The 24,375-nt window shown below is 37.2% G+C and overlaps 1 protein-coding gene across 3 annotated transcripts in view; it reads right to left on the bottom strand.

The window, feature by feature from the left end:
- Nucleotides 1–387: 387 nt before the first annotated feature.
- The window catches only part of RRM1 (ribonucleotide reductase catalytic subunit M1), a 35,999-nt gene continuing 12,011 nt past the window's right edge, over nucleotides 388–24,375 (bottom strand). For 2 of the 3 annotated variants that reach the window (XM_008074046.1, XM_021707003.1), the window contains 13 exons: nucleotides 23,987–24,149; nucleotides 19,731–19,872; nucleotides 18,247–18,330; nucleotides 16,445–16,606; nucleotides 15,994–16,073; nucleotides 15,116–15,317; nucleotides 11,799–11,948; nucleotides 11,377–11,598; nucleotides 9,040–9,116; nucleotides 5,282–5,417; nucleotides 4,186–4,281; nucleotides 2,550–2,738; nucleotides 388–1,083 (listed from right to left, as the gene is read on the bottom strand). In XM_008074046.1, the coding sequence (XP_008072237.1) occupies nucleotides 895–1,083; nucleotides 2,550–2,738; nucleotides 4,186–4,281; nucleotides 5,282–5,417; nucleotides 9,040–9,116; nucleotides 11,377–11,598; nucleotides 11,799–11,948; nucleotides 15,116–15,317; nucleotides 15,994–16,073; nucleotides 16,445–16,606; nucleotides 18,247–18,330; nucleotides 19,731–19,872; nucleotides 23,987–24,149 (1,892 nt within the window). In that variant the 3' untranslated portion in view covers nucleotides 388–894. Of the gene's footprint in view, nucleotides 1,084–2,549; nucleotides 2,739–4,185; nucleotides 4,282–5,281; nucleotides 5,418–9,039; nucleotides 9,117–11,376; nucleotides 11,599–11,798; nucleotides 11,949–15,115; nucleotides 15,318–15,993; nucleotides 16,074–16,444; nucleotides 16,607–18,246; nucleotides 18,331–19,730; nucleotides 19,873–21,597; nucleotides 21,609–23,986; nucleotides 24,150–24,375 lie in introns of those variants that run through there. The other variant, XM_021707004.1, reaches the window with a different exon arrangement.

The raw sequence follows: 24,375 nt of genomic DNA on the forward strand, positions 1-24,375 counted from the left end.
GTTAAATGAAATAAGCCAAAGAAGGGCAAATATTATATTCCATTTACATGAGTTTCCTAGAATAGGCATATTCATAGAGACAGAAAGTAAAATATAGGTTATCTGGGACTAAGAAGAGGGGAATGAGGAGTTATTGTTTCTATGAATAGTTTCTATTTGGGATGATAAAAAATTCTGGTAATAGATAATGTGAATGTACTAAAATAGCTACTGGATTGTATGTTTAAAAATGGGTAAAATAATAATTAAATGTTATATTTATTACCACAGTAAAAATAAAAAGGGGAGAGGCATATAATTTCCTTCTTGAATTCTCAAAGAACAGAAAATATATTTTTTTCAAATGTGGCCTTTATATGAAAATAAATAATAAAATTAATTCACACAATCACTTAGAAATCTTTATTTCAGAATAACCTACAGGATTATATCCAGATAAAGGTCCTATCAGCACTTCCCATGAGTTGTTACTCAGTTTGCTTTTAGGGACCCACCAGTCAAAACAGTACAAAACAGTTTGCTTTTAGGGACCCATCAGTCTTTTAACAAATGGAGGCCTTGAGAAAAGCAGTGCTAGATGGGTGGTAAAGCCTTACTTAATCACTTCCTATTTACAAGGTGACTTCTTTTGCATTCCTAAAACTTCTCTACTTTGATTCCCAATATGTGTTTTTTATTTTTTTTCAAAATCAGTTTGGTGAAAAACTCAATATATCAGTTTAAAAAAGAAAATCATACCATTACTATATAGAAAAATTACTTTAAATCAGTTATTTCTTTTGCTGCAATAAAGTCCAGCAAAGCCTTACCACCTCAAGCAAAACGTCTATACTCATCTATGCTCAAGAAGTAGTTTGGGTACTCAAGATATGTTGGTCTCTTCTAAGCTTTTCTTTAGGATCCACACATCATACATTCATCTCTATTCTCCAGAGAGCACACCATGGCTGCTGTATTCCTCTCCTTCTCTTCTTCCTCTTTTGATACCTTTTCTTTATCTTTTAACTTCTCCTTATTTAGAGTGAACTGGATTGGATTAGCTGCTGGTCTTGTCCTTAAATAATACATCCCAGTCTTCAAACCCTACAAGGGAAGTAAACACAACTATTAGGAGAAACTTTGTGAGAATATTAGACGTTTAAGGCCAATATTTAAAACACATTCCCATAAACCAGGTCAAATTCTTTTTTTTTTTTACCATCGCCTCCTGTCACAAATTATTTTTTAAAATGAGAATTCTATCTCCTCCAGAAGTACTCTCAAAAGTGCTTTGGAAGTAGGACAGCTATACCTTATTCTTTTCATCCCCAAAACAGGCTTATCTCTTTGGAATACTTGTCAAATACTTTTATTCTCTTGTCATTATTTTTATGTGTCTGACTTCCAAATTTGACCAAGACAATACATCTGCCTTAAATTATAACTATTTAAAGGGCAAGGCTGTGTCTCTCTATAACAGGTTATAACAATGTCAAGGATAAAGATCATCATCTTCAAGCCAGGCTCGGTGGCTCAGCCTGTAATCCCATGCCTTGGGAGGCTGAGGTGAGTGGATTGCATGAGCCCATGGGTTCGAGACCCATCTAGGCAACTTGGTGAGATCTCATCTCTACAATAAATAAAAAAATTAGCCAGGTGTGGTAGCACGCGCCTGTAGTTCCAGCTATTTGGAAGGCTGAGGCGGAAGGATCGCCAGAGCCCAGCAGGTCGAGGCTGCGGTGGCCGGGAGGCACTCCAGTCTGGGCGACAGAGTGAGACTCCAACTCAAAAAAAAAAAATCATCATCTTCTAGTCAGTATCACCAGTCCTGGTGCACACTAGGTATTCAATCGGTGTTTGTTAAATAAAAAAATAAACTTATAATTCTATATAACCATTACATTAACAGGGAATAAGAATACAATCCAAAATCATCAGACTTTACAGCTAGCAATGACTAGTTAAATAATTTAGCTTTCACATTATAAAGTGAGAAGACAATGGCTGTTTTTGAATATTGGGTTGACATGTGCAGTTTTATTTTTGGAATGGTGGCAGTGCACAAGATGGCCCGGAGCAGAATATTAGAAGCAAAGAGGTTAGTTAAGAATAATGGCATAAAAACCATAATAAAAAATACTGATTAATGAAAAAAAAAAAAAAAACACTAGCAGAAACCACCACCAAAAAAATAAATAAATAAATAAATAAAATGTAAAAAAAAAAAGAATAATGACATAGAATAGAAAAGAAGATATTTAAGAAATAGTACAAAAGAACAACCAAAACAACTTGTTGGGTAACTGCATGGAGAATTAAGGAAGGAAAGGATCATAGGTAACTCCAAATTTTTAAACCTAAGAAGTAAATAATCCTAACAGAAAAAAGAATATCCAAAGCAAGAGCCTGATCTAGTACAAAAACCATGGGGTGATTTTAAAATACCAAATGTGAACTTAAAGAACTTTCAAAAGGTGATGATATTTAACAGAAAGCTAGAACATAAAATCGTTCTAATTTCAAAATATCCCAAGCTGACAATTAACTAATCCTTGATTTTCTCTACCAACCTGCTTCCAGCCATAGAAGTGCATACTAGTGAGTTTGCCATAATTAGGCTCAGCAATATGAATGTTCAAAGACTGGCTTTGATCAATGAAAGCACCTCTGTCAGCTCCCATCTTGATAATGATTTTCTGAGAGATTTCCCACACAGTTTTATAAAGTTGCTTCAGGTCATCGGGAATTTCTGGTATGCTCTACAGAAGAGAAACCAAATGTTTATTCTACTCCAGTTAAAAAAAGCAGTACGATTAATAGAATAATGACACTAGAGTCTGACCTTTGTTCTACTTTCTGCCAGATCTGACCGTACCATTCAGTAACATATAATTATGAATCCTGTCAAGTATGCCAAGACTGTTTACCTCTGGCTTAAAAAGTTGAGCAAAACCCTATGTAACCAACCACATACCAATCTAGTGGTAGTGATTTAGGCATCCATTTTTAAATTAGTTTATAGTCAAAACATTCATTGTTCTAGAGGCATTTAAGAAAGGAAGGAAAAGTCAGTTAAACAGCAATAAATGGCCCTTGAGTTTTCCAGAAAACACAAATATTCAGGGCTGTAACTCTCATAGGGGCATGATCAAGGGAAACAACAAAATAAAACTCTTTAAATAAGTTTGGATTCCACAAACGCCACTTAGAATCCAAATAAATCTGGTTTCCTAAAGTGCAGGGTTGGCCAGGCATAGTGGCTCAGACTTGTAATCCCAGTACTTTGGGAGGCCAAGACAGGATGAGTGCTTAACACCCAGAAGTTCGAGACCAATCTGGACAAACAAAGCAAGATTTTGTCTCTACAAAAAGTCACACACAAAAAAATCAGGTATGGTGGCACACACCTTTAGTCCCAGCTACTCTGGAGGCTGAGGTGGAAGGATCACCTGAGCCCAGGAGGTCATGGCTGAGGTGAGCCATGATGGTGCCACTGTACTCCAGCCTGGGCAACAGAGTAAGACTCCAACTCTATCAATCAATCAAGTGTAGGTGTAATGTGTATTAAAACACACAGACTGGTTAATGGTATAGTTTCTGTGATCAAACAGAGAAATCTCACAGGACTCCTTTATCTGTGTTGCTAACCAGGCCAATGTTTACCCAGAAGTTTCTAACTCCAATTAGACACTTCTTGATTCTCCACTGTAAATATTTTATTATTAAACACTATTTGTGACTCTCTCTTTTGGACTATCAGTCCTCAATCTCCACCATGTTTTTAAATTATATTTGACTCTAATTTTAGGCTTTATATCAGTGGTCCCCAAATTTTGATGTCCTTTGGAATCACTAAAGAAATCTTTAAAAAATACAGATGTTTGGCATCTACTCCCTGACATTTTTATTTAATTGGCAGGGAGCGCAACTTAAGCTTCAGGATTTTATAAGCACTCCAAATGACTCTGATAAGCAGAAAAGTTGAGAATTACTATTTTTTGAGAACTACTGCACAAACAAAATGGTAAGGGCTATGTAAAGATGTGTTTAATTCCAGCACAACATTGCAGATGCAGACAGAGCTACATAAGCAGAGTCTGTAAGAATACAATGAAATGCCATTCTATCCACTGCCTGGTATAACTGAGGAAGCACTACAATGTTTAACTCGGCTCCTGAAGGGCATACTTCATCTTAATTATGTACCTGGATAGAGCCATTGCATGCAATAATCTGATTTTTCATCTCTTCATTCCATAAACCCCGCTCAGTAAGATCTTTCAATAAGTGAGGATTTACAACCTGAATGGAAAAACAGAAAATATGTGAAGAAATAAATAACAATGACAGTGCCTACACAGGATCATAAGTCTAAAGCTCAAAGTAAGTAAGGTGACTGAAGAATTATTTAAAACTACATTGCTTGGTAAATTATATTTTTTATAAAACCAAGACACCCATTCCACCATACAATAGCTATATTTCTTTAAGATCTTGGCATCTGCTATTTAAGAAACAAAATATATTGTGGTAATCATTATACAGTATATACATACATCAAATCATTACACTGCATTACCTTGAATATATACACAATTTTCATCAATTATACCCCAATAATGCTGAAAAAATTTTTAATTAAAAAAGAAACATAATATATGGCATCTTCAAACTTGATAAAAACTAACAATGTCTAAGTTGAGGAAATCTATTTGAATTAATTTTTTGTTAATGCAAGGATACAATAAATACTTACGTAAAAAAATTAGAAATGTATCTTTCCCAAACTTTATAGAACTTCATTTGTGGAAACTCACAAATAAAAATTTTTATTAAAAAAAATTTTTTTTTTAATTAGTGGTTCCCAACCCTACGTGCACATAAAAATTACACGGGAACCTTAAAAAAAGCACCAATCCTGCCCACCAGAAATTCTAACTGGTAACCAAGTCTGAAAATCACTGTCTTAAATGATACTTCTTTACAAATCTTGAGTATCCCAATCTAAACATCTAAAATTGTAGCATATATCACTATAATTATATAACATTAAACATCAGGTATACTCTACAATCAAGTTACTTTCATATTCAACCCACAATCACTCATTCTTTCAATAGATATTTATTAAATGTCTATTATGTGCTGAAATAATAAAGAACAGTATTAGAGACAGATTAATCTTTTTATCAAAGCTTTGACCCTAAACTAAAAAGGGGACATACTAAATATGACTGAATATTTACTCTCAACATCAAGCTTTTAAAAAATCTTCTAGTAGGTCTGGTTGTGAACTGTTCACCTGAAATTCTCCTGACAAGACTCTGCGAGTGTAGATATTGCTGGTATAAGGTTCAATGGACTCATTATTCCCCAGGATCTGAGCAGTTGAAGCAGTAGGCATTGGGGCAATAAGTAAACTGTTTCTTATACCATACCTAAAGAAAAGGAGATAATTAGGTGTCAGTTCTAATGCTAAAATCTGCAAGGAGGGCAGCTACTTTAAGTTATTGTAGTAAATACAGATGTTGTTAACATCATACATGCATTTAACTCCATGTTAATTTTTGAATTAAACTCCTACAGGGATGTAAGTACTCAGTATGGATGCTATAGCCCACGTCTTTCTTAAATATGATTCCCAAACAGAATCAGCAAAACTGTTACTATTGGCAGTCTTTATCATGTCATAACTTATGCTACTTGCACTGTGGCACTCAGGAATCACAGCACTTGATACACTATCTTGGCCAGGGAAACATTTGAACAGCAGTTGAAGAACTTCCCACCTATATCAGGATATACTTATTCAACCTCCACTCTTTTCTAAGTGCCTATATGATCACCATGCTAGGCCCCTTCAGGAAACATAATGGTGTGAAAATGGCCAGAATCAGACATATATCACAATTCCCCATTAACCTGTGAACAGGGAAATACTATGTTCAAAGTATATTACTGACTGCCCTTATTACCACTTCAATTAGAAGTTCCTAGAAGAACGTTAGCATCTTTTGACTATTTCAGTGCCCAAAAAGTACTTAAGGTAGAATATACTATCTGACACACTGAGAAATATTCGAACTGCTCTGGCTCATCCTTCAAAGGCCAGTCTAGTGATACCAACTCTAAAAATTCTTTCCTGACCAGGCAGGCACAAAAACAAGTGTTAAATACAAATATATGCTCTGCAAACATCTTCTATAACCTATACCTTTCACATAAACTTTAATTATTTGTGAACCTTACTTTGTATTAAGTTCTTTTTTTTTCTTTTCTTTTTTAAGTTGGAGTCTCACTCCGTCGCCCAGGCTAGGGTGCAGTGGCACACTCATGGCCATCCCAGCATCGACCTGCTGGGCTCAGACGATTCTTCCTCCTCAGCCTTCCAAGTAGCCAGAAATACAAGCATGCACTACCACGCCCGGCTAATTTTTTATTTTTATTGTAGAGATGAAGTCTCGCCAAATTACCCAGGCTGGTCTTGAACCCATGGGCTCAGGCCTCCACTGGCCTCAGCCTCCCAAAGTGCTGGAATTTACAGGCTGAGCCAACAAGCCCGGCCCGTATTATGTTCTTAAAACACAAAGAACATATCTTTCCTACATTCCAGACCTATGGATTCATATAGTGCATACATAAGCACAGAGCCTCATATTCTGTTGGAATCTGTACAACTGGATTTTCAACCTTAAACTGTCACTTTCCAGTTATAAAGATTAAAGCAAATCATGAGCTATCTCCGTATCTTTACTTTATCTGCAAAAGAGCAACATCATCTGTCTACAGACAAGAAAATATTGTGAAAAGTCATATATATATAAAATGTCCAAACTATAGAATTATCTCTAATTATCAGAAACATTAGGTAGATCTACATGTACTAAAAGGGAAAAATCTCCAAAAAACATCACTAAACGTAGTCTCAGAATATGTCAAGTTTGATCACATTTATATGACAAAACTCTGCGTGTGATCTATTTGCAAATATACTAAAAAAGGTCTAAAAATACACACCAAGCTGGGCTCTGTGATTTAGCCTGTAATCCCGCACTTTGGGAGGCTGAGGTGAGTGGATTGCCTGAGCCCGCAGGTTCGGGACCCACCTGGGCAACTTGGCGAGACCTCATCTCTACAATAAATTAAAAAAAAATTAGTCAGGCATGGTAGCGCACGCCTGTAGTTCCAGCTACTTGGAAGGCTGAGGCAGAAGGATCGCTGGAGCCCAGGAGATCGAGGTTGCAGTGGCCAGAAGCATGCCACTGCACTCCAGTCTGGGCAACAGAGTGAGACCCCAACTCAAAAAAAAAAAAAAGAAGAAAAGAAAGAAAAACACACACCATTAACAAAGATCACCTCTGGGAAAAAGAAAAAGTTTTTTATTTGTTTTATGGGACAAGTGGTTGGCAGAAGTATGAAGAAAGGCTTTTACTGTCTATTTTATTTCTGTATTTAAACTTTATGAATAATGAACGTTGAGTTTATATACTAACTTTGAAATTTTTTAAAAAGTCATGGATATTAAAAAAAAAAACTAGGTAACCCAAAGTAGTTTGAGAAAAAAAATAAAATAACACAAAAGGCAGTACAGATCCATTTCTATAAAAGTTGAATTTGCATGTAAATTCACACACACTCACAAAAAAGTCTGAAGGATGGCAGACACCAAGATTCAAACAGATTTTGGGAGGTGGTGGTATTAGAATAATTTTCATTTTCCTCCCTTTCCACATGTATGTTTTTCTAAATTTTCTACCATATATTATTTGAGTAAAAAAATAATTTTAAGGCTAATAGATATTTAAAAGAGCACTTTAAAACTATTATTTCCTTCTCCAAACATTAAACACTTTGGATATGCATTAACCCAAAGATGACAAATTCATTATGATAAAAAATGAAATTTGTTATTCATTCAGCAAAACATTCTGCCTGTTCTTAAATCTCTTATGCCTATTAGTTTGAAAGGCCTCCCAAGACTCCATTTTTAAATTTTTTCTTTCATACAGTTTAATGCATTACCCTCCAAAAAGCTCTTCCAAAATCCCAAACTCAGCCAATGACAATCAATTCAAACAAAAGTCATTTATATGCCCAGTATGGTTAACAGTAAACAAATAATAAAAAACATTTAAAAAGCTAGCTTATTTGGAAAAATGAAGACTCAATCAATGAAAAAGAAAATTACCTAATGTAGGTGTGCTAAGTCCCTAAAATAAGATCAACTAACAGGCCAAGCCCAGCCTGTAATCCCAGCACTTTGGGAGGCCATGTGGGGGTGAGGGAGGAGGTTTGCTTGAACCCAGCCAGGAGTTTGAGACCAGCCTAGGCAACACAGTGAGACCTTGTCTCTAAAAAAAATTTTTAAATTATCCAGGTATGATGGCACATGCCCGAAGTCCCAGCTACTTGGGAGGCTGAGACAGAAAAATTACCTGAGCCCAGGAGGTCAAGGCTTCAGTGAGCCATGATCGTGCCACTGCACTTCATCCTGGGCAAGAGAGTGAGACACCAATTCAAAAAAAAAATCAACTAATAATAATAATTCCTACCATATACTGAAAAGCTTTTATTGTGCCAAGCCCGGTTACATACATATATTTCTCCAAAAGTAGCTCTGTGAGATAGGCCATTTTAGCCCCATTTAAAAGTAGAGGTGCGCAGGGCTCGGTGGCTCAGCCTGCAATCCCGTGCTTTTGAGAGGCTGAGGTGAGTGGACTGCCTGAGCCCGCGGGTTCGAGACCCGCCTGGGCAGCGAGACCTCATCTCTACAATAAATCAAAAAATTAGCCGGGCGTGGTAGCATGAGCCTGTAGTTCCAGCTACTTGGAAGGTTGAGGCGGAAGGATCGCCAGAGCCCAGCAGGTCGAGGCTGTGGTGGCCGGGAGCAGCCACTGCACTCCGGTCTGGGCGACAGAATGAGACTCCAACTCAAAAAAAAAAAGGTGAGGTGAAAAAATGAATTTAAGAAGTTAAAATGACATACCTCACTTCTAAAGAGCCAGGAGAACCTAAACTTTCTTGCCTACGTTCAAAGCTATTTTGCATCTCTTCACTTACTTTGCAATCTTCTCCTTGAGAAGTTTCCAGTCCCAAAGGTCCGTAGGAGTAACGTTCCACATATCATACTGAAGAAACTAAGGAATAAATAAGTCAAATTTATGACAAGTCATTCTTTAGCAATTTAAAACAATGACAAAAAACAAAGCAAACGACTAATTGCCATGTCTCTATATCCCCAAAAATGCTGTCTCTAGTCAATCTCTGTAAGAAATATAAGGTTCAGGACAAACTTCTATGTAGTCCTATCATTCAGAAGCAGGTTAGCAAAACTGGTTAATCCGTTATCTACAAACCAGAAAATCCTAACCCATGAAAGCATGCTGCTGAGATAATTTTTTTTTTTTCTTTTTGCGGTAAAAACATTATCTTTCTTCATTGCCTTGCTCTGTCCCTTGATTTGTGTACTTAGCTAAAAACAGCTATTGTCTTAAAACCACAGATTAAATTTCCTATTATTAGCAGGAATGCCAGAACTAACAGTCCCAAAATCAACAGAAATGTCAGAACTAACATTTTTTGTTAAAAAGAATCATCCTACTGATAATAAAAGCAGTGTAGAAGGCAGACTCCTAAGATGGCCCCCCAGATTCCCAATCCTTCGCACACAGACCATTTATATAATCTCTATTCAAGGCTGAGCTTGGTGACTCAGCCTGTAATCCCAGCATTTTGGGAGGCTGAGGCGAGTGGATTGTCTGAGCCCACAGGTTCGAGACAAGCCTAGGCAACTTGGTGAGACCTCGTCTCTACAATAAATCAAAAATTAGCCAGGTGTGGTAGCACGAGCCTATAGTTCTGGATACTTGGAAGGCTGAAGCAAAAGGATCACTGGAGCCCAGCAGATCGACACTGGGTGGCCAAGAGCACTGCACTCCAGCCTGGGCGATGGAATGAGGCTCCAACTCAAAAAAAAAAAAAAAGAAAAAAGTATAATCTCTATTCAAGTGTGGACAGAACCTGGGAATGTGATGAATGTCACTTCATGATTACTACAAAGATGAGAGGTTTCTACAGATGTAATTAAGGTTGCAAATCAGTTGATTTTGAGTTAAACAAAAGGAAAATTATCCTAGGTGGACCTGACTTTCAGATGAAAGTCCTCAAAAGAGAGACCAGATTGGGCCCTTTCTGAAATGAAAGATTGTCTTTCCCACTGGCCTTAAAGAAGCAAGAGGCCATGAGTTCTGGAACTACATGAAAATAAATTCTGCCAACAACCAGGTAAGCCTGGAAGAGGATTCTGTGCCTCAAATGAGACCATTGCCCCTACTGACACCTTGAACACAGCCTATGGGACCCAGAGAAGAAGACCCTGTTATGACAAACCTGGACTCCTAACCTGTGGAAACCATGAGATAATGAATGTATGTTGCTTTAATTTACTAAATTTAGTAACAAAACTAACACAGGCAGCATTCCTCTTATGTCACTTTAGCAATGACTAGAGTTCTAAATAAGAGATTAAAATAGAGTATCCAGCCAGGCATGGTGGCTCACACCTATAATCCCAGCACTTTGGGAGGTAGAGGTGAGAGGACTGCCTGAGGCCCACGAGTTAGAGACCAGCCTAGACAATTTTATGAGACCTCATCTCTACAATAAACAAAGAAAAATTAGCTGGGTGTAGCGGCACATGCCTGTAGTTCTAGCCACTTGTAAGGCTGAGGCAGAAGGATCACCTGAGCCCAGCAGGTCGAGGCTGTTGTGGTCATGAGTGAGCACTCCAGCCTGGGCAACAGAGTGAGACTTCGACTCAAAAAAAAAAGAAAAGTATCCTTCCTACTCCAGAGGACAACGGTACAAAGGTACCGAAGTTTCCTGTGGTTTTAAGCTACCAAAAATGTGGTAGCTTAAAATAAAAACTTATTCTTTCATGGTTCTAGAGGCCAGAAGCCCAAAATCAACATGTTGGGAGGGCCACATTCCTACCATATGTACTAGAAGAGATTCTGTTCCTTGCCCCCTACAGTTTTAGTGGCTGTCAGCATCCCTGGGTTTATGGCTGTATTACTCCAATCTCTGCCTCTGTAGTCATGTTACTTCCCTTTTTCTCTGTGTCTCTTGTAGCATAACTGTTATTAGATTTAGGGTTCACCTGGATAACCTAAGACAACCTCCTTATCTCAAGATTCTTAATTATATCTACAAATATAATTAAGAACCAAATAGATAACATCAGCATAATGTTAGAACGAAACATTAGATAATCTTAGAACTAAATAGAAAACATTAGCAAGTTTCAGGGATTAGAATGTGGATATATCATTTGCAGGGGCCACCATTCAGCCCACTATAGTACTCACAGACAAAAAGAAATTTCATCCATATACTTACTCCCTTGCTTACTGGACAGCCCTCATAGGTTTCATATGGGCCATGCTCCTTGGCCAGGTCACAACTGGCTTCCAGGGCACCATAATAAATAGTTTCAAAGATCTGCTTATTCAGTAACTGGGCCTCTGGACTCTCAAAAGGGTACCTCATCAGGATAAAAGCATCTGCCAGACCTTGGACCCCAATTCCAATGGGGCGGTGGCGTTTATTTGATAGCATTGCCTATAGAGAAGAAAAGGAAAAAAATCATTACTGAATTTAAAAAGCTACATTCTGCACCAAATAACACACACTACCTCTTTATCTCAGTTTTTTTACACCATTCCAACAACAACCATTTAAATGATGACTTGCAGACCATGATAAATTCTCTCCATTTTGAACTTCAATAATTAGCAACAAGCAGAGAAATCTATTCATACCTCTGGGACAGGATAGAAATTTATATCAATAATTTTATTCAAGTTGCGGACAATGACTTTAGTGACTTCAGCCAACTTCTTAAAGTCATATGTGTGTTCTGATGTGACATACATATTAAGGGCCAGAGAAGCCAAATTACAAACGGCAACCTAGAATACAATTTGAAAAAAAGAAAAAGGTCAAGAATCACAGTTTTGATTTCATCCCCCATGTCAATGACACCATCATGTAAGCCTCTAACACTCACAAACATTAAAACTTAAAATTTTTACCTTTGACTTCCTCTTCTACACCATTCATCAGTCCATTTCTAAATTTCACTGATTCTATTCTTTAATATCTAGTCACATATGAGTTGTAACATGAATCAGTCAAAGAAATAGGACGAAGAAAGACCCCATAACACATAGCTCTGTTACCAGACATATATCACAGTGTGCTCTAATTATTTATATATATCTATTTCATCATTCAGCAGATATGTGCTGTACAATACAGTAGCCATACTATCTATTTAAAATTAAATAAAATCTAAAAATCTGTTCCTTGGATGCACTAGTCACATTTCAAGTACTCAAGATCTACCAGATACAGACCATTTCCATCACTGCAGAAAGTTCTTCTAAAACACACACGTGTATCTCATCTTCACTGATATTCAGACAAGCCCTTAGAAAAGAGTCCAAATTTATGAATTGTGAAAATGTTCTTCAGGTGACTTCCCTACTACACTACACCAGGCAGCTAGCTTCCTCAGGCAGAGATCATATCTTATATTTTTAGCCCTAGCACCACATTTGGAGTACAGTAAGTGCTTGATAATGTTGGATGCATTAACTTTCTTTTCCATTTTGATTAAGATTATCCCAACACAAAGTTCAACTTCTCTCATGTGGACTACAGAAAGTTTCTTAACTGAACTGCCTGATGCCTTTCAAATCTACTACATTCTATACATATTGTCAAATAACCATTTTTAAATACAGCTTAGATCATAAAAGTCTGATAAATGCTAGGGAGAAAAATAAGAAAAGAAGACAGTACTGGAGGTAAATATAGAAGAGGTACCATTTTTAAACAGTTGTCAAAAAAGATCTCACTAAGAACAAGACACATGAACAAAAACTAAAGGGGTTATAAAGCAAGCCTTGAGGCTAGCTGTAGGTAGCAAAGAGCACTGTAACATTCAAAGTTAAATAACAAAAATCTTGAGACAGGAGCACACTTGACATATCTAAGAAATTAGTAGGGGCAGGGTGTGGTGGCTCACGCCTGTAATCACAGCACTTTCAGAGGCAGAGGCTAGAGAATTGCCTGAGCCCAAGGTTTCAAGACTAGCCTGGGCAACTTGGCAAGACCATGTCTCTACAGTAAGATCAAAAAACTTAGCCATGGTGGTATACATCTATAATCCTAGTTACTTGGCAGGCTGAGGCAGAAGGATCGCCTGAGCCCAGCAGGTCAAGGCTGCAGAGGCCCTGAGTGTGCCACTGCGCTCCAGCCTGGAGTGACTGAGACTGCCCCCCCCAAAAAAAGAAAAGAAAAAGAAATTAGTAGGATTGGAGCAGAGTGAACAAAAGAAGAAAGCAAAGTAGATAAAGTGGGGATATCCAGTTGTGGAGGACCTTGTGAGCCGTTATAAGAAATGTGGATGGAAAGGAAGAACTGAAACATGCTACAACATGGCTAAGCCTTAAGAACATGCTAAGTGAGAGAAGTCTGACACAAGCGGCTACACATTATGATTCCATTCATATGAAATGTCTACAATGTCCACAAATCCAGGGTGAGAAATATGTTAGTGGTTAACAGGGGCTGGGAGAAGAGGGGAACAGGGAGTGACTGCTAATGGGTACTCTTTCATCACGTGGAGTGATATACTAATAAATGTGCTAGAATGAAATAGTGGTGATGACTGCATAGACTAGTAGATATACAAAAAAAACACACCGAATTGTATACTTTAAAATGGGTGGCCGGGCTCAGTGGCTCAGCCTGTAATCACGTGCCTTGGGAGGCTGAGGTGAATGGATTGCCTGAGCCCGCAGGTTCGAGACCCACCTAGGCAACTTGGTGAGACCTCATCTGTACAATAAATAAAAAATTAGCTGGGCATGGTAGCGCACGCCTGTAGTTCCAGCTACTTGGAAGGCTGAGGCGGAAGGATCGCCGGAGCCCAGCAGGTCGGGGCTGTGGGGGACGGGAGCGGCCACTGCACTCCAGTCTGGGTGACAGAGTGAGACTCCAACTCAAAAAAAAAAAGGGTGAATTTTATAGTATGTGAGTTATAGTTCAATAAAAAAAAAAATTCTGCATGGGTTAGCCAATCAAAGATTAGTTTTGTGCAGACAAACCACATGATCTGACTATTGTTTAAGAAGTGTTACTCTAATCTCTATAATATAATCTATTTTGCATAATAGTTACTTGAATAGTTATCAATTTCTTCCAACTAAATTAGAAGATTCCAGAGGGCAGCAACTGAATTCATTTAAATTCTCAGAGCACTTCATATAGTGTTTTATACAAAGCTGGTGCTAAATAAATTTTGAATTAAACTGTAACCTTAGCAACAACCTTCTTAGGCTAGCTTCTAACCACTGTAACCAGATACTCTGTAACCAGAGGCAAGAACCATCCTTTTCATTTTTACATTTTGAGGCTATTTTTCTGTCAGAAACCTACAAGGTAATTTAGGACAAACACAAAAATGTCAGCTTCTCCTTCTATCTCCCTTCCCTCAGCCATAGCCATCTCTCCATATACTAAGCCTCAATCTCCTTGCTCTATCAAAACAAACTTATACAATGCTACATAAAACCTAGCCCTATCTCTGATCTATCACACAGGCCATTCTTTCCAAATGGAAAGCTTTTCCCTAAACTTAAAAAAAAAATCCATTTCCCATTTCTAGCCTTACTCTTCTGTGAAATCTCTTTACATATTTGAGATTAAAGTTTTGTTTCTCCATTCACTGAAAGGACTCTACAAGCATGTTCACACATACTTTAAACTGAGTAAGCATTCTAACACATTTTTGTTTGTCCTTAACCTCCACAGCTGTCTCAAGTGAATTTTATTATAATGATGTGTGTATAAGAAAAAACTGACAGTCTTTTCTACATGGCTTAAACTATAAAATATTTATTGGTACAGATTACACCTCTCCCTTCCTTTGTAATCTATTATAATTCTTTTCTGCTAACAACAAACCATGAAAGCTCCCTTCATTCATCTCAAGTGAAATTAAGTAATTCACAAACAATAAATGCCTAAGATTTTTCTTAGTACTCTAGGCAGAAATTTTTCTACCTACCTCATCTTTGCTGGTATACTCTATGATTTCTGTACACAGATTGCTGCATTTGATGGTTCCTATGTTCTGCTGGTTGCTTTTCCGATTACAGGCATCTTTGTAGAGCATGTACGGAGTACCTGTCTCTGTCTGAGACTCAATGATGGCATACCAAAGCTGCTGAGCTTTTATAACTTTGCGGGCACGACCCTGTTTCTCATAACTGAAAGGCAAAGCTAACGTTATTTTAATTTTTATGCTCTAAGAAAATCTTTATTAATATAGATAATGTGAAGAAAGATGCTAAAATATAAACTTATGAAAACTCTTACATTTTTAATAAGTTTTGCTAATGAAAAAAAGGACCACGAATATTCATTTTACTCTGGCTAAAGCCACAGAGGAAACGCAGGCAGCTTTAGACCTGTTCAAATGGTCCCCATACTACGAAATCAGTAACAGTTTTCATAATAAAAAAGGAGTAAAAACTAATCAAAGTCTCTTAATACTATGTTAATTTTAATGAACTATAGATATGTGTGTCCTACTCGTTCGTGATTCCTACATGCAATATAAAGCCTAACTTACCTGGTCAAAAGTACTATACGACAAAGCAAAATAATAACCCTGCTAGTCTTTACCTTAATTTTTATTATGATAATGAAAAAAACTCAAGAACCTATTTATATATCCTAAAGTTTTAAGAAAGAAGAAAACACAAATCAATTTTGGTGAAGATCAAGAAGCAAATCTCCCCCATCAAATTATTCATCACTTTCTCTCCTAGATGTTTCTAAAGATTCCCAGGAAAAGGCTAATGACTTAAGTACTTTTGATATTTGAACTCCTCAGATAAAAGAAAGCATGGTTAAAACATTACTTTCATATTTTTCCCATACCTTTCATACAGCTTCTCAAATTCTTCTCCCCAAACCTCATCCAGTCCAGGACACTCATTTGGACACATCAAAGACCAATCCTACAAAGGAAAGAACAATACCACTCTTAAGAAACTTCAAATAACCAACCATAATTCATTAGAAACACTGCAAGAATAAGGTGGTTTCCATAGGCTTTTCTTGGAAATTTGATGTAGAAAGAATCACTTTAGGCTCAGGCCCAAACATCTATTTCTGCCAGTTTGTACACAATCTTTTAAGTATTTAGGTCAGATAGCATCTACTTCAGAGAACAGAAATGCAGGAAGACAGGAATGGTACCTTTTAACTTGTTCAGAATGCCTTCTGTGGTATCACACATAGATGGACTCTTTCTAAACATTACTTAAGATGACTGAAGAAATAAAGCTCATATGAATCAAGCTGCTATAACAAACAACCTATCCCTCACCTGATTAGTCTCCACTCGTTTCATGAAGAGATCCGGAATCCAAAGGGCAAAGAAAAGATCCCTGGCACGCTGTTCTTCCTTTCCTGTGTTCTTCTTTAGATCAAGGAAATCAAATATGTCTAAATGCCAGGGTTCCAAGTACATGGCAAATGCCCCAGGACGCTAATGGTAAATAAATCATCACTCTTTTCAGAATCAGAATAAAACAAAGATATTTCATGTTTTCCAAAGTACTTTTATATCTTTTGATCTTTACTACATTTAATGAATCAAATAAAATAATGTAAATAAAAGTACTATAAAAATACAGTAATACTTTTCTTATAATTCTAGGAGTAAAGTAAAACAAATGACATAAAGAAAATGTGGAATCAGAAAGATTAATTTGTCCAAAGTGACACAGTGAACTACAGATGGAACCTTCTCTTTAGTTGTAGCCCAGCTCTCTTTACACAATTTGACATGTACATAAAGCCCAAAGAAAGCTGTTCTAACTTGGACAATGTAATCTGTGCTTTTATTAAAGGTAAAAAAGATGCCGGGCTTGGTGGCTCAGCCTGTAATCCCGTGCCTTTGGGAGGCTGAGGTGAGTGGATTGCCTGAGCCTGTGGGTTTGAGACCCACCTGGGCAGGCGAGACCTCATCTCTACAATAAACCAAAAAATTAGCTGGGCGTGGTAGCACGCGCCTGTAGTTCCAGCTACTTGGAAGGATGAGGCGGAAGGATTGCCGGAGCCCAGCAGGTCGAGGCTGCGGTGGCCGGGAGTGGCCACTGCACTCCAGTCTGGGTGACAGAGTGAGACTCCAACTCAAAAAATAAAAATAAAAAGGTAACCCGTCTTAGCAAGGTCCCCAAAGTCTATCAAAGAGAAATTCATAAACAGGTGACTAGTGTACCTGCCTAGTCATAAGTGGCAGACTCTAGTTGCATACTATCTGTTGATAACACTGGGTAAACAACCTAATTCTCTCAATTTTACAGTTCCCTCTATCAATAAGGGAAAGTGAATTTTACTGTCCCAGTTTGTTGGTTTGTTGTTGTTTTTTAAAGAAAAACCTAGAGCACATATTACAACCACATTTCAAAGACAGGTATTTATATAAGTCACAACTTGAGAAACTCTTTGTAAATTATCATGTAAAAAAGTTGAATAGAGCCAGGCTCGGTGGCTCAGCCTGTAATCCCACGCCTTTGGGAGGCTGAGGTGAGTGGATTGCCTGAGCCCGTGGGTTCAAGACCCGCCTGAGCAAGTTGGCGAGACCTCATCTCTACAATAAATCAAAAAATTAGCCGGGCGTGGTAGCGCGCGCCTGTAGTTCCAGCTACTCAGAAGGCTGAGGTGAAAGGATCGCCGGAGCCCAACAGGTCGAGGCTGCACTGGCCGGGAGTGGCCACTGCACTCCAGTCTGAGCAACAGAGTGAGACTCCAACTCAAAAAAATTAAAAAAAAAAAAATGTTGAATAGATCAGTGGCTGCCTGGAGCCAGGAATAAAGTATGCGTGGGCAAGAGTGAAGGGGTGACTGAATGCAAAGGTGTATGAGGAAACATTCTGGGGTGATGGAAATGTTCCACATCTTTATTGGTGTGGTGATTACACAAATGTATACATTTGCCAAAACCCATTAAACTGTACACTTAATTTGTGTGTACCTTAAAATATGTAAATTATACCTCCTCAAATTGATTTTAAAAGAAAAAAGCATAGCAGTTAGAAGCTGTACATAATTGAATCATCTCATAAGTATATATGGTTAAAGATTTTTAGTTCTGATTTCCAGTACTTTCAAGTAACAGCATACCTTGTTTCCACCTTGATCCACATATCGAGCTGTGTTGTTATATACTCTCAGCATCGGTACAAGGCCATTGGAATTGCCATTAGTCTAAAAGAGACACCAAGACAGAAAAGTCAGAGGGATCTCAGCAAAGAAAAGAACAAAATGGCACAACAGTGAACAAATCAATGTCTCCCAATCTTTCATCAAGAAGAGCATCTAACTTCTAGGTAATAATGTATAGATTGTTTTACCTGCTCTCCAGCTCTACCTCTGCTTTGAAAAAATAATGCCCAACATAAAATCAATAAAATGTTTTTCAATAAATTATAGCTAAGCACTAAGTACTTCATGGCATTCCTAACTTACGATGACATATAACAATTACAAATCAAAAGAATCCAAAATCAGGAGGGCTAAATCTAAGCTCTACATCTTCTAAAGGTTATTATGTAGAGAAACATTTTAGGCAGAGAAAAAGGGAACAAAAACACTACTACAATGTCTTTTTCCTAAATGAATTCAAAGCAACTTGCAATAAGAATTATATGTAGCCGGGCTCGGTGGCTCAGCCTGTAATCCCATGTTTTGGGAGGCTGAGGTGAGTGGATTCCCTGAGCTGGTGGGTTCAAGACCCACCTGGGCAACTCGGCAAGACCTCATCTCTACAATAAATCAAAAAATTAGCCAGGCATGGTAGTGCGCGCCTGTAGTTCCAGATACTTGGAAGGCTGAGGCGGAAGGATCACCACAGCCCAGCAGGTCAAGGCTGCGGTGGCCGGGAGCATGCCACTGCATCCAGTCTGGGCGACAGAGTGAGACTCCAACTCAAAAAAAAAAAAGAATTATATGTAATGGATTAATGGATACATCAGGATAATAAATAAGGTAAATGGAGATTCTCGCAATAAACACACTCTAGAATAAAAACAAGAACACAGAAATTGCTATGATTAGAAGATGACTCATCAAATTCTTTTTTTTGAGTCGGAGTCTCACTCTGTCACTCAGGCCGGAATGGAGTGCAGTGGCACACTCATGGCTACTGCAGCCTCAACCTGCCGGGATCAAGTAATCCTTCCGCCTTAGCCTTCCAAGTAGTGGAACCACAGGCGCACACCACCACACCTGGCTAATTTTTTTATTTATTGTAGAGACAAGGTCTCACCAAGTTGCCCAGGCTGCTCTCGAAACCCTGGGTTCAGGCAATCCTCTAGCCTCTGCCTCCCAAAGTGCTAGGTTTACAGGTGTGAGCCACCATGCCTGGCTTATTCTTAAAATAAATCAGCTAACCTAAAAAGGATTCTAGAAAACATCTAGTTGAATCTAAACCTCTAATAAGATAGATGAAAATGAAGCCAGAAGTAAATGACTTGCTCCAAGTCACACAACCAGCTGGTAATTAACAGAGACCTAGGTCTTCCAAACACTAGGTTATGCCCTCTCAACTCTAAGCCTGGTTGCTTTTGGGCTTGATTCCTCTGTTTAAAAGTCAAACAGAAACTTACTCCAGCAATGTAGCTGCCAGTAGCCCGAATACTACTCACAGCAACACCAATTCCCCCAGCAGACTTAGAGATCAATGCACACTGCTTTAGAGTATCATAAATGCCTTCAATGCTATCATCTTTCATACTCAGAAGAAAACAGCTACAGAGGAGAAAAAAATGAATCAATTAAGAGCAAGGAAATGAAGCAGAGTCACAAAAATAATTATACAATACAAACACAATAAGTGAGACAAATAAAAGAACTGAAATTTATAAAGTTCCTAAGTGTTTTCAGAAGGAAAAAAACACTTTTACTGTGCATGACACAATAAAATATATCAACATATCATATTTTAAAATCTTTTTTTTCTTAAGTTTTTTCCCCACAACTTTGTTAGCCTTGCATATCTTGTTGTCTACCATAGACATTAAGTCTAAAGAGGAAGATAAGTCTAAATTATTAGCTTATATTTTCACCAGACTGCAAATGTGCTATTGTCACATTTTCTCATGAAAATTTATAAGCATTCAGCACAATCTTTTCAACTTGTTAGTAAGCCAAGAAAAATAAAATGTTTATGAAAAAAGAAACATCCAGCTAATGGTTAATGAATTCTTTTATGTCTTCCAAAATTACAGTTCCTTTATAGTCTTTTTAAAGATAACGCTTCTACCTCCACTTTGGAACTCATCCTACTCCCTACTTCATGAACCTAACTCTACCAGTAATCCCTTCACTGCCCTGAATATTAAACTACTCAAATGGTTCCATTCACTGATTTTTTTCTGTTAAATATTCAGACATTTAGAAGGAACAGAGAATGATATAATACCATCTACTTCAAGAAATTAGACACTATAAATATAACCTAACTGCAAACCCCTAACATTTTCATGTATTTCTACATTAACATTTTTGGATGTTCATTGCTCTAAGGTATTCCACCATATGAATATATTTGTCCATGTACCTGTTGATGAACATATGGATTATTTCCCATTTGTCTGCTATTCTTAAAATGCTGCTATAAAAATTCTTGAACACATCACCTTGTGCTTATGTCTAAGGATTTCTGTAGGTATATAACTTAGGAAGGATATTGCTGAGTCAAAAAATATGCATAAGTTCCACCTTACCAAAGATTCTCCCAAGTGGATGAACAAATCTATACTCTATCTAACAATATATATGATTTCCCTGTGTTCCACATTCTTGTTAACATTTGATATTATCAGCTTTTTCATTTTTATCAACCTGATGGACATGAAATATCTCATTATAGCAAAGCTTACTATAATGAACAGATGTTTATTATTTATTAGTCAATCAAGTTTCTTCTTCCATGCATTATTTGTTTATATCCCTTGCTTGTATTATTGGTTTTTGTCTTTTTCTTACAATCCCTCAACAGTTAACATGTTGCAAATATCTTCTCCCAGTATGGAATTTGTTTACTTGTTTTTTCACTTTGCTTTTGGTTCGCAGAAGCTTTTAATTTTAATGTAATCAATTTTCCCAATTTTTCATTTTATGATATTTTGCTTTTTATATCTTAAGAAAGCCTTTACTACTGAGGTCATGTATATATACAAGATGAAGTATTAAGAGTCGTGATGCTTGCAACTCACTTTCTTTCTTTTTTTCTTTTTTGAGTTAGAGTCTTACTCTTGTCACCCAGGCTGGAGTGTAGTGGCACGCTCACAGTCACCGCAGCCTCAACCTGCTGGGCTTAGGTGATCCTTCTGCCTCAGCCTTCCAAGTTGCTGGAACTACAGCAGACACACGCCACCATGCCCAGTTACTTTTTGTGATTTTATTGTAGAGACAAGGTCTCACCGAGGTGCCCAGGCTGGTCTCAAACCCCAGGCTCAGGCAATTCCTCGCCTTGGCCTCCCAAAGTGCTGGGATTACAGGCTAAGCCACTGCACCCAGTCGCAACTCATTTTCAAATGACTCAGTCCCCCAATTTTTTTTAATTTTAAAGATTAAAATGTTAATTTTTAGATCTAGGCAGTCATGGAGGTATTAGTATTCACTGCCTTTTCCTTTAAACTTTTTTGTGTTTGAAATTCATAACAAAAAAGTTGGGAAGTAAATAAATAAGTATATATGCTATGTATGATCTTCTAAAGATTTTACTTTCATATTTAGATTTTTTTTCTCTAATTTATTTCTGTATATAATATGAAGAAAATAAATCTAATTATATTTTTCCCATAAGGGTAACCAATTTCTCTAGCACCATTTCCCTAATGAGATACAATGTCACCTCAGTTATTCATCAAGTTCCCATATAAATTTGAGTTTGTTTCTGGGTTCTGTTATACTCCAGCAGTTTTTGTCTACTGGAATAAGCAGCAATTAGCAATTAGTAGTCTTGAAGTCTAGTAGGCTTTTTTCTTCACTCTGTCTTGCTATTTGTATTAAGTTTCCTGTGGCTACCTTAACAAATAGCCACTAACTTGATGACTTAAGAAACAGAAATAGATTCCCATAGTTCTGGAGGTCACAAGTTTATCATCAGTTTCATGGAGCCAAAATTAAGAGTGCTCCCTCTACAGGCTCTAGGGGATGATACTCTGTTCCTTGCTTTGTACAGCTTTTGGTAGCTAATGGCTTTCTGTTGTGGCCACATCACTCCAATTTCTGCCTCTGTCTTCCAATTGCCTTCTCCTCTCCTATGTGTATCATATCTCCTTCATCTTCTCTCTTTAAAAAAATTTTTTTTTATTTTAAAGATATGAGGTATAAGTTTGCATTAGGTATACAAATGGTCATTATGCAGGTATCCTTATTGATGAGGTGTGCCCCCTCTCCCTCTCCTGGCAGTGCCTCACTACTGTCAATCACTTTCTTTTAATACTATGATAACTGTCCAAGATTCGCTTACAAGTGAGAACATGTGGTACTCAGTTCTTTGTTTCTGTGACAAATCACTCAGTATTACAGACTCTAAGTCCATTCAAGCTGCTGTGAAGCTTCTCTCTTATAAGTATACTTTAAAGGCCAACCCAGATAATTCAGGATAATCTCCCCATGTCCAGATCCTTCTAAATCATATATCCAAAAATATCATCTTCCTCATAAGGTAATCTTTATAGGTTCCAGGATTTTGACTTTACATCTTTGGCAGTCTATAGGACTAGTCTTAGTCTTTTACTCTTTCACATAAATTTTAGAATCAGTATGTTGAAATTTTAACTAGAATTACATTGAATCTATAGAATAACTTGGGGAAAAACTGACATCTCTATAACACTAAATCTACTTATTAATATAAAATCACTCTCCATTTATTTATTTTTTTAATGTCCTTTAATTATGTTTTAAAAATTTTTCCTTAAAAGTCTTACACGTCTTCCATTAGATTTATTCCTGGGTACTTCTAGTATTATAATATTGCTTCATCAACAATGGACCACATGTACAATAGTAGTCATCCAGTAAGCTAAGGTTAATTTATTGTTGAAGAAAGAAAAATAAAAGTTGCCCAGGCTGGTCTCAAACCCATGGGCTCAGGCAATCCTCTCACCTTGGCCTCCCAAAGTGCTGGGATTAAAGGCGTGAGCCACCACGCCCAGCCTAGTTATATATTTTTTATGTTAGCATATCCTTGAATTACTGGAGTAAACCAACTTGCTAATGGCATATTACATTTTGTTTACATATTACTAGACTCTGGTATTGTTCCTTTTTTCCAGCATATGGCATCACCATTAATCCTGTTACTATACCCATAAACACAGAAGTTGTTCTTAACCTTTATCCAAAACATCACCAAATTCTGCCAATTTGGCCTTCTAAATATCTCTTGAATCTGTCTACTCTCAATCTCTGCTTTTACCTCTCTAATCCAAACTACCACAATTTCTTACATAAAACACTGTAAGAGTCCCCTAACTAGTTCCTGGCATTAACTTTAAAAAAAAAAACAAAAAAACAGCCTTATTGAGATACAATTCACAAACAACACAATTCTCCATGTAAAGTGTACTATTCACTGGCTTTTAGTATATTCATAGAGTTGTACAACCATCACCACAATCAATTTTAAAACATTTTTGTTATAAGCATTTGCCCTCTTTCCAATTCATTTATCACATTGTAGTCAGAGATCTTTCCAGAATACTAAACTCAATTTTAATCAGAGCACATAGCAACTAAATACTTATTATTTTTAATGTGATAAGCTGACAAGTTTATTCAGGTCAAGGCTTAATTCCCTACTGAAAACTATCTCAGAATATTAAAAGCAACTATAGATGACACATACCTAGAGAGTTGTGGGCGGTTGGTACCAGCATTGAAGAGAGTGGGAGAAGCATGAGTAAACCACCTTTCAGAAAGAAGGTTATATGTTTCAATTGCAGCATCAATGTCTTCTCTGTGAATCCCCACAGCTACTCTCATCAACATATGTTGTGGTCTTTCAGCCACTATAAATCCAAGAGAAGTTTTTACATGATGGGACACATCAGAAAACTAGGCTAAGACACATATTTAAATTAAAAAAAAAAAAAGGAACACCAAAAGAAAATTAGAAAAACTTCATACAAGTAAGCAAAACAATTAATCACAAACTAAATCTAAAGTTCAAAATGTCATTCAGAGTCTGAATAGAAATATTAAAAGCTTATAGTTAAAAGTTCTGTATACAATATA

The sequence above is a fragment of the Carlito syrichta genome, unplaced genomic scaffold (assembly GCF_000164805.1).
Source record: "Carlito syrichta isolate Samal-C Ts95f unplaced genomic scaffold, Tarsius_syrichta-2.0.1 Scaffold316283, whole genome shotgun sequence".
Classification (NCBI taxonomy): Eukaryota; Metazoa; Chordata; class Mammalia; order Primates; family Tarsiidae; genus Carlito; species Carlito syrichta.